The 15649-nt window shown below is 42.4% G+C and overlaps 1 protein-coding gene across 4 annotated transcripts in view; it reads right to left on the bottom strand.

Annotated features, from left to right (window-relative positions):
* ntng1a (netrin g1a) overlaps positions 1-15649 on the bottom strand; it is a 90914-nt gene that overhangs the window by 8086 nt on the left and 67179 nt on the right. For 2 of the 4 annotated variants that reach the window (XM_088363523.1, XM_088363522.1), the window contains exons 4-7: positions 13374-14017; positions 6274-6446; positions 2393-2419; positions 572-616 (exon numbers count right to left, since the gene is read on the bottom strand). In XM_088363523.1, coding sequence (XP_088219649.1) covers positions 572-616; positions 2393-2419; positions 6274-6446; positions 13374-14017 — 889 coding nt within the window. The remainder of the gene's footprint in view (positions 1-571; positions 617-2392; positions 2420-6273; positions 6447-13373; positions 14018-15649) is intronic. The other 2 variants (XM_088363520.1, XM_088363521.1) reach the window with 1 other exon arrangement.

The raw sequence follows: 15649 nt of genomic DNA on the forward strand, positions 1-15649 counted from the left end.
ACGTGCGCACGTGCTTCCCCACACACAAACTACTCCTCCACCTCACTGGAGGCCAGCCAAGAACGTTCCACTCCAAATATGACCGCATCCTTCTCCCAATCGTGCTTCACTCACCGAACAAACAGTCGCTAAAGGAAATCTGCATCTGGCGTGACATAAGCCCTTGACGCTTTTCTGCAGCAGTGTTGCGCACGAGTTGTTTGCGCATCATATCTGCATGATGGATTCAAAGCGAGATGAGCCCCTAACATCAATATGCACAAAACCACTGAGGAACACACTTTTCTTCCCGACGCGCTCCGATGGGATGGAGAATTCAAGGATCGTCTGAATAAAAGCAGCGGAATGCACACAATGTGTGTCCATGGGTAGTCAAAGATAGCGTGCACTCTCAAATCATAACAGTGAGCTTTCTCGTGACGAGTCAACTTGAGTTAAGCCTGAGCATCTTTGGGACGTAAAAAGGGGGTCATCCGCTATATTCAAGTATAACTATCTTGAAAAGGCCTTATTTGGAAGTACAGGATTTATGTGAAAGCAAAAAGAGAATTGCATAATGGGAAATGCCTACCTTCTTTTCGGTTAGCGACACCTAGGGACGAGACATTCGGCCCGACTGCGTGCAATTGAGAGAAACCATCAGTTATTCATGTGTTGATGCACTTAACAGATAGTCTATAGGGAAGGTGGGGGGCGGACGGGGTGGGGGGGCTATGTGGTAGCGAACACACACAACTGGAGACACGCACATGTCTGGCATGAACCGGTTAAATTGGGAGGGGGGGCAGCAGATGTAATGTGGCATAGCTTGACATGGACGAGCAACGCCTTGGAGGAGGTCGTATGTAATTTTTGTGCTGTGTATGATGATGGCAATGATTGAAAATAAATGACAAAGCAACAAAAACAACCTTTGTAAAAAAATAAAAAAATAAAATTACATTTGAGTCATGGCTTATGCGAGCGACTTAACTATTAATGGCAAGCCGAGACGTTCGGGGGCATTTTGTTTAATTCATCACATTGACTATGTGATCAATATCTAATTACAGTGTATTTCTGGTGGAGGAATAACAATGAATAAATAATGACAGGTGTTGGGATTTGGAATGACGGACTGCTGCGGGAAGCAGAACCTGGGTCGGTATTTCCGGGTCAGGGAAATACGCTCCTTCCTGGAAATGGAAAGGACTCAAGCGACACATTGGTTGTCCTATACCTCATGCACCTTCCCGTAGTTAACACCAAGGTGATGAATATAAAAAAAAAAGTCAACAAAGAGTGTGACCTCTGTTCTTTAACCAAAGAACACTTTTCAAGCTGAATAATACATCAGCTCGGAGGCTCGGAACACCATGACAATCACCCCCGACGTCTGCATTTATTGATTTAAGAAAGACAAAAGACTCTCGTCCCATCTCATCCTTTTTTTTTTTTTCCCCTCCCCATTACTTCTTCCCAAAAATGATTGATCTTGCATTTGGAATCAGGCACTGATTGCAAATTCACCCTCTGGTGGCCTCAACCCCCCAAAAAATGTATTGTTGATACTTTACAAAACAATTCCACACATCTTTTTTTGTCTGGTTAATATCCTCAAGGACAGCAAAACTTCTCTCATCCTCTTTAGTCATTTAATATTCCAACTCGTGTTGTTTGCACAGCCTCATCGCCTTGCACGGATGGAGTCGGAGTAGTTTTACTGTGTAAGGCGAGTGTCGAGCATGCACACTCTTGTGTTAAGCTTCGGCTCTCATGCATTTGCGGCCCATGTGTTTGGAGTGTGAGAGAACACACACGTCTAACTCGAGTCAAGCCATGCACGTCACAGAGAGGGAGCAAAATATACGACAAGGTGATAAAGAAGTGGCGGGAAATTGGTTGGTCTCATTTGCCACGTGCCCACTTCTGATTACCATGTTGACCGCTTAATCCTGATTAAAAGCCACCTGAGGACAATCTGGTTACACACCACGGCTCACATAACCAATACTGGTGCATAAGAGACAGATATAATTTTAGCTAGCTTTCTTTCATTTCGCCAATTTGAATCCGACATGTATCAGCCGGTAATATTTTCTGCAATAAAAGGCTGTGGATGCACTTTGACTTTGTGTTCAATACGATCCAACTTTTTCTGGTGATAATACCTTCGCGAGGTGGCTCACAGCTTATATTAAAATAACCTTAAGCAACCTTATATTTCCAGAAAGGCCTCGGCACTTGAATAAAGCCGAGATGCACGTATGAGTGACGCTATAGACCTGAAAGTACGGCTTATCAGAAATGAACACTTGGCATCAATTTTAGAGACGTGCGGTGAAGGGTGGCACGGTAGGCAAAGCCAAGCATCCGGGCACTGTGAGAAGTGTTTTCGAGGCGGATTACTTACTAACTGGACCAATGTTATTAGGAATACCTGAAAGAAAGAAAAAAAAAAGATCGGCATATGTTATATTACACTTTAGTGGAAAAACTAATTCCGGTGGACACAATAGGGTCAATACAAGCTTTTATCTTTTAAAGTTAAAAAAGACGTTTGAAGATGAGCTGCTTTGTTAAAAATACTCTTTTGTTAAAAGAACCCCAGACAGAATTCTCACGCATCGGCGGCACAACATATCAAATGTCACCGCAGATAAAAAAAAAAAAAAAAGTCAATGAGGACACGTCTTATCCTGCAGCCGGCTTGTCCGTCCGTCCCTGTGCCAGACGGCGGCTGAGTATATAATGTAGTGTCTCATCACCATGGTGACAAGATCAGTCTCACCTCAGGGTGCCGACTGGCTGTGGGTCTGTGGAATTGAGACGTCTCTTATATTCATGTTCATTAAATGTATGTGCGCAAACTGGCTCCGTCTGATCTTTGCCAGCCACACGTACTGGAAATTAGCAGCCGCACATGTGTGTTCCCTCTGAGATGTGAACTTTTAGGAAGCTACGCACGATGCACGGGGACGGAGGATAATGGATGTCGGACCCTCCGGGGGGTGGGCAGATGCGATCGAGGAGACGGGAAGGACAACGGCCACGATGAGCTGAATTATAATTACCTTTATTGTGCTTAAGAGTGCACTTTTAGGAGTTGAGTGTCAAAAATAAAGAACACTGAAAATTAAAAAACAAAATTCTAATAAATAATGTGAAAGAATGGGCCAAAAATGGAAGAAAAATACCTTATAATAAAAAATAAATAAAAATTAATTAAAATAAAAATAAACCGTAATACCATAATTAAGTCTCAACAATAAATGCTAACAAAAAACAAAAACTCAAATTAATAAATAATCACTGATGTGAAAGAATGTGCCACCAAAAAAAAACTTTGTAGTTGTTTGCTCATCTTGTGACAAGCTATCTTCAGTGTTCCGACTTGTCTATTTGAGTTGTTGTTTTGTTCTTTAAAAAAAAAATCACTGTGGCTCTAAATACGGCCATGTTGACAAAGTTATCGACTCAATCTTCATGTACTCGAAGATGGATATCCTCATACCCGAGGAAGTGACAGACACTTGCTCTTCTTAGCGAGCATCACAAAACTCAAAGTTCACAGCTTGAGCAAAAAAAAAAAAAAAAAGAGGGTGGGGGGGGCAATAATCACGAGGGTTTATAGAGATAAAATATCTTCTGTCAACGTTCTACGACTGCTCTTTGCCTTCTGCGAGAAAATATGAGGGTGTCGTAACGCTAACGGAGCTGTTGATTGGAATGCCGTGATAAAGGCACAATGTACTCAGTGGTGCTCTAATATGCAATAATTCCTCTAATTGTGGCTTCCACTCTAATAGGGATAACCAAACACCTCAAATCTTCAAAAGTAGTCCGCTAAAAACATTCAATGAAATGCACGTATAGAAAATTTGGAGCAGCAATTATTCACAACCTGTGGGTCTTCAAACAAGTGTCCATTCCATTATTTTTTAATCACTGTCATTTCCTATCTCGTCCACGTGGTCTTGGCTTATTATTATGGAAAGGGTGTGGGGGGTGGGGGTGGGGGGATGGCAGCAATCTAATTTTATTCTATCGCACAGGAAGAGCATTAGCGGCTCATGTTGACGGTGTGCTTCATTGATTTTTACGAGCTGTGTCGGGATCACGGTTGCAAGTCACTGAACATGATCTGTGAAGGGCGTCCGATTCACTGCAAATGATCTATGAGCATGTGGGGTCAGTCGCACACACACACATACACACACGCATTAGGGAGACTGAGTCATGAGTGGTAACGTCAAGTGATTTTACAATAAATCTTAATGCTTACAGAAATGAATGCTTCACATACTCTGCATATTTATCCAGTCATCCATGGGAGATCACCACTGTGACCTTAATAATAAATTGTATCAAGATTAGAATAATAATTGTAGAGTGAGATTATAAATATTCAACTTGTTGTGTTTGGATGGGATGAGCGAGCGCCTTCGTTCTGCAAATACAAATGATCAGCGACGACTCTTAAAAGGTTCCAGTCAAACGTAAATGTAATTCAAAATATTATTGCGCGGAAGTGATATCAGGAGGACTCTTTGCATAATGCTTGTTTGTGCTCACTGACAATGAGATTTATTTTACAACGACGTTGGAAGATCCTGCGGGATTTGCTCCTACAGCTGAAATATGTACGGGAACATACTCACACTGTGCTGGAGAGATTAATCAAAATATTTTGTGTGTGTGTGTCTTAATGAGTGTGAGGCATTACAATGTATACACCAATAAGGTGTGTGTGTTTGGCCTCTCCGTCGGACTTAAAATAAAGCTGCAGCATCTGGTAGAGCATAATGAATATCGTGCATAATGCTGGCTCTTATTTTGACTGTAAAAAATATTCCCTGGCACCAGAACGTGGATGTTTTATTCAATGAAAAAAAAAAATAATGAGCTATGAATTTTAGTTTTTATTAAATGAGATTTATGGGCTGGAATTTTTGACTTGCTAAGAGTTTACAAGAATCTGGAGAGACTAGTTTGAGAAGTGGCGGATGGACTACAGGCGGTTAGCTTGTTTCCTGGCAACCCTCACATGAAAAGACAAGTTTTTCTTTGGTTTTTTTTTGTCACTTTTTAACCTCCACACTTTTGGCACAGATGTGTCATCGGGGGATGTGGAGTCATCAACGACTTGTCTCGGTCACGGTGTTTTTAAGTCAGCTGATAACCGATTTAATGCTTTCTACGTTATATATTTTTTTTATTTGTGGTCAAATGTGCACCCAATCAACACATTTGCAAGGCAGGAAAAACTCAGTCATGATTTTTAACAAGAGAACAGTCATTTTTCAACAGCTATAAAAACAAATACATTTTAAAATTAAATTGGCCTTTTTTTTTTTTTAATAAACACTGCATGCAGATTTTGCCTCAAATAAAAGATAAAAATGTGGTCAATCACATCCAGGGAATACACAATGCCGTTCTGTGCAGTGGTTATGAATGTGTGTTTGTGTGCCTGTGAATCAAAGGGTGTGTGACATTTTTTTTTTTTTTTTTTAATAATGATCTGTCAATCTGGGCTCGAGGAAGGGCTATTTCACTCGCCCTTTTCCAAGTCTCATAACAGGGATCCCTTGGGAGGGAGAATAAGTCATTAGTCGGTGGCCAAGAGCCTCGGAGCGCCGGTGATGAATGCAGAAATCACAGCAGATGCAATAAGGTGAAGGAGCCGGATAAAACCTGACTTTCAAACGAATATCGGCACGCTCAAGCATAGACATGGAGTTTATAGTTTGCTCTGATATATGAACGGCAATGGCTATGTGTGATCCTGTTCATGGCTCAATTGATTAATGAATTACATGGCGGCGAGACTTTTGGCCGGAGAATCTGATGAGCAAAATGAATAAAAAAAAAAAAGGAATAAATAAATAAATAAATAAATAAATAAATAAATAAATAAATAAATAAAATATTTGATGAGTAAAATAAATAAAAAAAGAAATAAAATAAAAAAGAAAACTTCAAATCATTCGCATCTTATTTAAGCGTCGCCGAATTACACCGAAAGGGCCTAACGATTGGATCTGCGATTGAAACACATTCCGATGTGTTGGTCTCTTTGAAACTTCTCTAATTGTCTCTTGTTACCTTGAAGCAGTCAGACAAGTCATTGTCAAAATTGTTACCGTCAGAAGTCAAAGACGATGATACGGGATGCTGCTAATTGGGTTTCAACTCTTGCCAGCTGTCTGTAGCGGAGCGTTTCTTTCAAACACCTGTCACATGACCTGTCACTATAACTAATCAAGTGTGTGTGTGTGTGTGTGTACTCACATATATTTGCAGTGCCTTTCGGGATGGGCAGGTAGGAGCCGGCGCTCCACGTTCTGCCTTGGTAGTTGCGCTTACAGCGGCCGCAATCGGGCCCGGTGGTGTTGTGCTCGCACTCGCAGCTAAGCTTCTCTTTGTCAAACACGCAGCTGTTGGCGTGAAGGTTGCACTTGCACCTGTTAAAGAGTCGAGAGAGGGGATGAAAATGACAAACATGTTAACATGGGGGAAATTTCCACTTTTATAGAGTCGGACAACCCAGGTGGAGGCTCATTCGTCCTTGGCTCAAGGCGACGTAAAGCAGATAAAACGGTCTCCTCTCAAACTTCAAGAGGGATTCAAAGGAGGCAGGTGAGTCAGGGAAAAAAAAGAAAAAAAAAGAAAAAGACAAACCTGGCTTCTTTATATCCCTTTCCCGTCTGTTCTCACTAAGGTTTAATTGTCCCGCAGGAGGATGCGTGGCGGTTGCAAGGTCACAGTCGATAGTTGAGGGATTTCGGAGCGGGGAGAAGGACAAAAGGCTGAGCAACACAAGCCCGGTGAAACAGACATGGGGAGAATAAAAAAAAAAAAAACGAGGAGCTCGTAATTCTGAAAGGTAATGAATAGCTCAAAGTTAGCCAGCGGGCAGCGTGGAGCCACATCCACGCTCTACCGTGAGGGATTAATATGAGATGAGCTCTCAGAAGCATATTTCCAGGATGGAAGGAGGCAAGGAGGGAGGGAAGGACTCCCTTAAGGTGCACTAAATCCTCACTCACGTATTTAACAATGGACTCGACAAATTCATTTTAGGCTGTCCCGAGAAGAGCGTCGAGGGGATATCATTACTTCGGTTAATTAATGACCTCCTTGTCATTCGGCTGGTGATGTACTCACAGAAAACATTTTTTAAGATTCTGTGCGTTTCTAACTAAGAAGCATTAGTGCCAAATCTTGATTTTGAACTTCGAGATTGATTTTTCAAAGCTATTCCATCGTTGCCCTTTTACTGAGCTTTGGAGGTGAACGCCATCTCTTCATTTGTTCCTCAGGCTGCCAGATGGAGACGTTCATGAAGGTGTTGAAGGGCCAGATGACACTTGATAGCCCCACAGTGGCCGTAGACGTCACTGCGAGAACCTCCATGGTCACCAAAGCTAAGCCTCAAGCCAGTCTGAGAATATTTCACTCATAAAATGACAATGTGCTTTTATTCCAAGGTGGTCCGATGTACGAGATGCTATCTGACGGAATGACCTTGAGGTGTTTGCATGCGATTTGTCAACAGCGGAAGAGATAATTGCGTGGCAGCAAAGGAAATCTACAAAAGACTATTTTCGTCTCCGTCGTTCTCTTCTCGAACACACACGCGGAGCTTCTTCGAAACAAAACATTTTTCCCCCTGTGACGCTTCGCTCGCAGCTGCTTTCTGTGTCCTGCGCCACATGTTACCTGGTAATTGCCTTCTCCGCCGCTTACTAGCAGCCTGCAGTGGATTGTGGGAAGCAACATCTCCCTCTGGGCTGGACCTAAGTCCTCAAACCTGCTGCAATGACATCCATCCTTACCCAACCTTTCCTAAGTATTCAATTGTAGAAAAAAATTCAACTCACTTATGTCGTTTTTATGTAACTAACAAACCAACAGAGATAAAAAAAAAAAAAGACAATCCTGGTGCAGTTCTCCATCACTACTACTAGAAACGCTGAATTTTTAATACCTGCGTGTTTATTTTTTTATGATACAGGTGAGTCAGCCGACAGCTGCTGAATTGACTAGAAGTTTTTGGAAGCAAAGGCGCACACAGTTTCAAGTGCTGTCGGTGATGAATTCAAAATTCAATTGACTATTTACATGACAATCTCGGTCGGCTAGTTATAGATTTTTTTTTAAAAACTTTCAAGAACTATGTTAAAAAAATAATACGAGGATCAATCAAAGCCACAGCCTTCACATATGTCGGAGTCGGACATGCAGGAGTCAATCAGGAGGTGTGACATGCTAAAGAGGATCAATATAATCAATATGTTGACCTCACTGATAAAGACTATTGGCCGAGCATCAAGTGCCGAGAGGATCCACTGGAAGAAAGTACCGAAGCAAAGTCGTTTTCCCGTTAATACTGATATCCGGTCCAGACATTTTCCATGGCAACAGCCACCAGGGGCCAGAACCTGAGCTCGCCGCAGGGTCCGGAGAGTAGGTGTAATTGCAGAAAATGTTGGCAGTTTCCCAGATAGCAGAACTCTTCCCTTAACATCTCTCTCCTCTCTTAATCCCAGTGGGAGGTGCCGATGGAGCTGGTTTGTTTGTGCTTTGATAGACCAGGCGGAATTGGGTGGTTTTTTTTTTTTAATGATAATAAAAACTCAAAATTATCGTGTCTGGAGGAATTTCTCATTATAGGTCACTTTTTGTTCTCGGTGAAAAGTAAAAAAAAAAAAGGCACAAGAATATCAATTTGTAGATTAAGCTGATCGGGTATTAAGCAATACATCAGCGTGGAGTTAAACGGTTTTACGGCGTTGAAACAGAGAAGCAAAGCCCATTGCAAGAAATGAAATGAGCCATGTTAAGAGCACTTATCAGCTTTGTAAGCACAGCAATCCACTTTTATTGCTCTTTACTCTTATTTTAATCTTGTATTGAGTACTAGGACTCACTGCAACCGCCATTTTTCCTTTTCATATCTGACAACTGTGGAAAAATGGAAACAAAAATGAATTCTGAAGTTGCAAATGTCTGGAAAAACCAATACAACACTATTTCTTTGTCCAAGTGTTCGTCCTTTTCTCTTTTGTTAGCGCTCGCCCTGCTTGAAGGCTAACTCACCGTCGGATAACCGTACATAATGAGCTTCTGCATTCACCGGCTTTGTGCAAGAAGATAAGTCCGGATCGCTTTTCATGACTCAATGCGCCCATTATCGAGCAGTTTTTATTCATCAGACTGCGTCGTCTCCAGATCAAAATCAAATATCTCGCTTGGGAAAATCCGGATGTTAGCACATCAACTTTGTTGTCATGTGCGTGTGTTCGCATGAATTATGCAAACAGAAACAGCATGATGATCTTTGGGCTGAGGCGGTCATAAACATGAATATAAAATTCTGCAAATTTACAATTAGGTTTAGAAATTACTCAGGCCAGTTAAAGTCATTTACAAAGGGAGGGTTGCCATATATTTCCACTTGTTATTGATTCATCAGTAGGCCGTTGGTGTTGGGTCGTGGCGGGGCGGGGATGAGGGGGGGAGTGGTGGAACGCAGCGAGTGAAGGAGAGGTCAATGAGGGGATTAGTCATGAAACCCTGACAGCCGGGACCATTATGAGGATGGCTGCAGCCCACAAAGACGGGGACAAGACATGCCGAAAAAAGACCTCTCCATTAATGAAATGGGTCAGCGCATGAATGTTGAATGTGGTCTGTCGACAGTGAGAAAGAGCAAAGGCCTGACGGTTCTGGCAACTGACACGGGACATATATTATATTATATTATATTATATTATATTATATTATATTATATTATATTATATTATATTATATTATTATTGTTACACAAAAAGCATTTGATGCATATATATTATGTATGATTCTTTTCATTTTACTCGTCACAATATATTTTTTTCCAGCGATTTTGTCAATGTGTGTAGCGTTAAATTCACCTTATACATTCAGTCAGTGTAAAATATTACAAGAATGAAAGTATTAAAGTATCTAAGAGTTGCTATACTTTTGTATCCCAAGTAATTTTCTGTGAACGTCAGTGCAGTAATGCAACATTTGATATATTCAGCCACAGAATGAGATTAAAAATTTTAAAAGAAATAATCTCGCTTCCTGCCTGAGAGCTGGATTTGTTGAGGTTTCCGTGCATCCTGTCCTTTCATCGACTCTACTGATAAAATCATCACGTCACTTGTCGCTTTGCTTGGTATATCTCGAAAGCAGCTCGACATTGCCGGTCTGTGATAAATAGCGAGGGACTGCATGGCTAGCGCGGCTTTTACAAGTTCAATGTCAGCGACACGGACCCTTATCACATGAATTTATTTGTACATAAATCTTTCCGTGAACTTGATTTGATCTCAAGGTGTAGCGACTCTATGGGAATATTTCCTCTCTATTGCTTTTGTGGCAACCTTCAATCAGACAGGAAGCAGTTGGAGGTAGGTAGGACCATCTATTGTTTGGCTTTTTGAATATTAAAAATACAATACAATAGCTTTAAGCTGCTTGGAAATGAGCAACTCAGCAAACAGAGACTAAGCAGGAAAAATCCTTCCTTGTTCATTCTGCCATTGGAATGTGAAAATGGTAAGCATGGGAGGGGAGATAGAAGAGGCTTTAAAGGAAAGAAGGAATCCGTGTTTGAAAAATGTGGAGACAGTGTGTGACACAAAAGGTCCACCGTAGCACTCCAGCTAAACATGGAGAACAGAAAAGTTTCTTGTCAGATGCCCTTGAACAACAAATTGAAAGTCTCCTGAACCAACAGAGCTCATTTTCCTCTGCAAACTTTTATATAATAAAAAATTATTTTGACCAGTCGATATCAGATAGTCATGCTACATTTTTGTACTTTGCTACATAAGGACACAATTGTCGGTGCAGGCAGATAACACAACACAGGAAACTGATTTTTTTTTTAAATTAGGAACACAGTGGCCAGAGCATTTCTGGTCCAGCTGAGAAAATAACTCCTAGGAGCTTGAGCCAAAGGAAGTGAGAAAAGACAATCGAGGAAAGGGAGGTGGAGAGGAGGAGAGCTGTGTGGAAGTCAGAAGGGACAACTTTTGTAGGTGGTGATAGAAAAGTGAAAAAAGAGATATAAAGGAGAAAAAAAAAGCTCTGGCCTGGATAGGAATGTTAAGCAGAATCAAGGTTTTGTATCAAAGTCAAGCTGAGGAAAGCAAAAAATCAGACTGGATATAAGCAGATGGTCCATATTAGAACAAACCCGTTAGTTGCTCTCCCCACCAAACATGACATTCTCCCACATGAGGACGAGGTACAGACTGCTGATAGCCAAAAGTCGAAAATGCATACCGTAAGCACGTCAATAGTTGCTTATGGTGCTCGGCGGCCGGTGAGATTGAGTGTGCGGGAAAAAGATGGACTAAGGAGGTAAGACAAGTGGAATGACTTATTCAACGGGGAACCAGACAGGAAGAAACATGAAATTAGCACAAATAGATTATCTGTCGACTACAGGCTAGCCTAAGAGCAAGCCAAGCACTGTGGAGGGAGAAAATGAGGGAGGGGGGGAGGGAAAAAAAAAGCAGATTGACTTCTTCTTTGGTCCTCCCTTAAGGGAGAGCCATCACTCACTAAACTGCTGATATGTACATCCAAGAGCACTCACATGCACTTAACTACAATTCAAATTGAGTGAGGACAGAAAAAATACAATGATTATCTGGAGCACCCTTGTTTATCACTGCTCGATAATCGCACTGTCCAAATGTAAAATGTATCCCATAGGTAGTTTCATGAAAACAAAAGAACAGACGAAAAGCCATTTTAGCAGAAAGGTAACCTCTGAAGGGACAGGGAGAAACAAAATGTCCTCTTCCCAGCAGTAAATGAAGCCTTTCATGACTATGACAGGAAAGTTTTAGAGAGATGGCACAAACCAATGGGAAGCAACTTTTTCCCTCAAAGTCCTTGCAGACTTTGGAAATCTCAAGATGAAACAGCCCCTTTTGATTTAAATGTGCTCAAACATCCAATCTACAGTTATCAGTATCGGTTCTTTCATGGCTCCGTGATTGTTGTTTATCCCTGGAGTGGAGGCCCGCCAATGGAAAGGGTCTGCAACTTTGTGTATAATTCAAGACAGTCCCTTCAGAGACATGTTTTCTGCACAGAAGAAATAGAGCGAAACATGGGGCAGGGGGGAAGGGACAGGGAGGGTGAAAAAGATCCTTTGGTGGGCTCTTCTGCTTTAATTACACTATATTGATCACAGGCAAGATGGCGGACGAGGAGGGGGGCAGTTAGTGAAATTGCAATCCGTCGTTACTGTAAAGATGTCGACTTTGCAATTACGTTCCAGTCATACGGTAGATAATTAGAAAATCCTCGGAACCGTTTTCATTCTCCGTAGCCCCCCGTTTAGCATAGTCGATGCAATAAAAAATGACAAGGGTGTCAAATTCATTTCAATCCCGGGCGGGTTTGCATTGTTCACATCCATCACACGCTTACATGCTTGGCTGGATTTGAAATTCTTTGCATTGATTTCTTTCAATCCAAGTACCTCAAGTAAGGGGCCGGTAATAAACCCCATGAGGAGGCTCATCATGCATGACACCCCGTGTCTTTCACTTCCTGTAGAGCGTTTGCAAAGTTGCATTTGCTTTTCTAGGTTGACCTACTTGGGGAAAGAGCTTACCATCCCGTCTTTGTTTTTCACACTCCTGCGGAAAGGCCAGAAAATCTAGGAGCTCTCTTACGGAATGTCTCCTCTCCGCACCGCTTCTCATTCCTGATCCGGGTCGGACGGCAAACGTGCCAGATTCGACCTCAGTGCCCCGGCAAAAATCGCTCCCGTCGAATCTCACCGAAGCGTATTCCGAGGGGTTAAGGAGCTTACGTCTCGTATACGACGCTTGAAGAAAAGAGCTGAGTGGTGATTTGCTGCAAAAAGGAGAGTTGATTCTCCCAGTCTAAAGTGTATCTCATTATGGCTGAACTGTGTGTTACCTTTGGTAAACACTTGCGTGGGTTTCAAACATCACTCACACGGCGGGGAGTCCGGTTAGTGACCACGGCTTGATGACGGTGCACAGCCATTACTCAAGCCTACAGCCCCGTAGTGATGCTTAGGTTTGCTCGGATTAATTCTATAAATAAGCCACATGTATGGCAGAAGATTTTAATGACCGTTAAAGAAAAATAAAGCAGGATAGGCTAACAAAACTCTGACACGCTCGGATTGTTGTGATGTTTTTAAGCTACGCTGCACGTTTTGTTCCCGCAAGCCTTCCGAGTGTGAAGAGCCTATCAAGCGTGATTAAATCTTTATTCCTACACTGCTTCAGCCACACATCTGTCAAATTAAAAAAACACAAAGTGTAAAACACAGACAAACTTGTGCAGAAGAATCCAGTTCTTACCTGCCCTGGACTTTGATGTCCGAAATGGCGTAGAAGTATCTAGACAGGTTGTTCTCGTCCACCATCGTAGCTCCAGTGGCAGGTCGGAGCAGTCGGATTCTCAGGTCTGTGATGGTGAAAAAGTCTCTCAAGTTCTTGGTGGTGTCCAGCTGGCCGTAAAGCGAAGCCATGTTGTGGAGTCGAGGCCCGGCGAACAGAGCAAAGCGGTCCTTGATCTCAAAGCGAACGGTTTTATCGTATTTCCACACGTAACCTCGAGAGTAGTCCTCGGTGCAGATGATGTCCAGCAGGGTATGCTGGGTCAGATCCTGCACCGTCTTGGGCTCCATGGTGAAGGCATCCAGGCAATCCGTGGCATAGAACTGATACGGCTGCCAGGTACGTCCGTAGTCCAAGGACTTTTCCAGTACCATTTGTTCTGGTCGGCCCGACTCAAACGTGAGGACGATATCATCGGTCAGCTCGATGGTCTTGTTCCACGACAGCGTGATGTTAACCAGGAGGGCCTTTGGATACCTTTTCCAGGATGTGGACTGCCAGAACGTCGTAGGGTTGCGGCCCTCGATGTCAAACATGAGTTCCGGAGGATGGGCAAGTTCCTCGGTGCTGGCGTCACATTCATTATTACACATGTAAGGGTTTTCCTATAAATAGAAGAACCACAGAAGATCACATGTTAAGGGGAAAATAAATGAATTCAGTCGACCCAGTGATTCTGATGTATTAAACATGACAGGGTCAGACCTTACATGTAAAGCGGCCAAAGGTGGAGGAACTTAGAAACAACTAAGTTGGGCTAATAAGCTTTGCAAGTTTTTCCTCGTCCTCCATGGCAAGGTGACAATGAAACCGCAATCTCCCAGGTCTTCTAACTGTTGGAGGGCTTCATTAATATCCTGCCTCGACCATCCCCTACAGGCATTTTCTGGGAAGTCTTGGCTGTGAGGTGGTAGAAAGGCTGGATGGTGGTGGAAAATTCCACCCAGGTTTCTTAACACAATCTCACGGTGGTGTGTTAAGGTGTGACATGAACTGCAGCATCTGGTACCCTGTGTGTCTTTGGGCTTCTGCTAAATTGAAAATGCAATCTGTTGAGAGCTAATATGTTACGATTCAAGACTACATGTATGAGGAAAATCAAATAGTCCCTTAAGGTAAATAAAAAAAAAAAAATCCAAGTCCATAGGGTTATTTGAGTTAAAGCCCTGAGGCACGATAAAAGACGGGACAGTATGTCAGTACCTCGTAAAGCCGTTGCAGTAAAATATCCACTTGGCAATCGTAAAAACGGCCAGCTAGCAAATATTTGAAGCTAATAGGGAGTCAAACACCAATTAAATCATCCTTGTTTTGGGTGTGTACAGGTGTTCCTAATATTATGGCACTCGAGTATAGTCACCCACTGTTGTCACTAGATAGCGTATGTCCAAACATAATCGATCCCCGTGCCCTGAGGAGCTGAAAATGTGCTGCGTGTTAAACTTGGCAACCTTGGCCAGTGGTCCAGCACCCACAGGTTAAATATATTTTATCACCGCCTCCGTTGCTACTTGTCTCCCACGCTTGGAAATACAGCCTTTATGTAGATCAATAACCTCGACCCGCAGAAGCGGAAAGAGATAAAATGCTGAGTGTATGGCCTTATGAAAATCAATAGCAGACATCTGTGTTTTACTGGAGAGGAACATGTGAGGGCTCTGTTAAGCAATTAATGCTTTGGCACATGCAGAAATAATTGACCGCACCCTGAACGCATTGTAGCTGTAATTACTAAAGATGTTTGTACAAGTCCCACCGGGGTGTTGTGTGGTCAGGATGGGGAGGGGGGAGTAGAAAACCAATCCCGAACTGAGGTTGCTGGAGCACTTAATTGCTGTTGATGTCATCATAACACACCGGTTTGATCGGATTAGAATAGAGATTGTGTGTGTGTGTTGTTGGCAGGATACTGCTCTGAATTCCTGTCGCATTGTCCCCATTACTGTCAAACTGTTAACCCAATTTAACAGGCAACGAGAAGGATAAAAATCAACAATGTCGTAAACAGCGGCTCATGAATTTGATTGCAGACTCCATTGAGTCGCACTTCACAGAGTCGGAGCTGTTTGGAGTGTTCATGCGCTGGAAAGGGAGATTAACTCCTGCTCTTTATGTGAGGAGCTTTTAGACACATTATAAAGCACTAGTCTAAATTAATTTTAATCTCAGAGTTTTATGGCTCTAGATAAATTGTATGTTTGATTTGGGGGATTTCACGAAAAATTCGTCCTTATCTT

This window comes from Syngnathus floridae, chromosome 20, assembly GCF_059516105.1.
Source record: "Syngnathus floridae isolate MCC-2025c chromosome 20, RoL_Sflo_1.0, whole genome shotgun sequence".
Taxonomy (NCBI): domain Eukaryota; kingdom Metazoa; phylum Chordata; class Actinopteri; order Syngnathiformes; family Syngnathidae; genus Syngnathus; species Syngnathus floridae.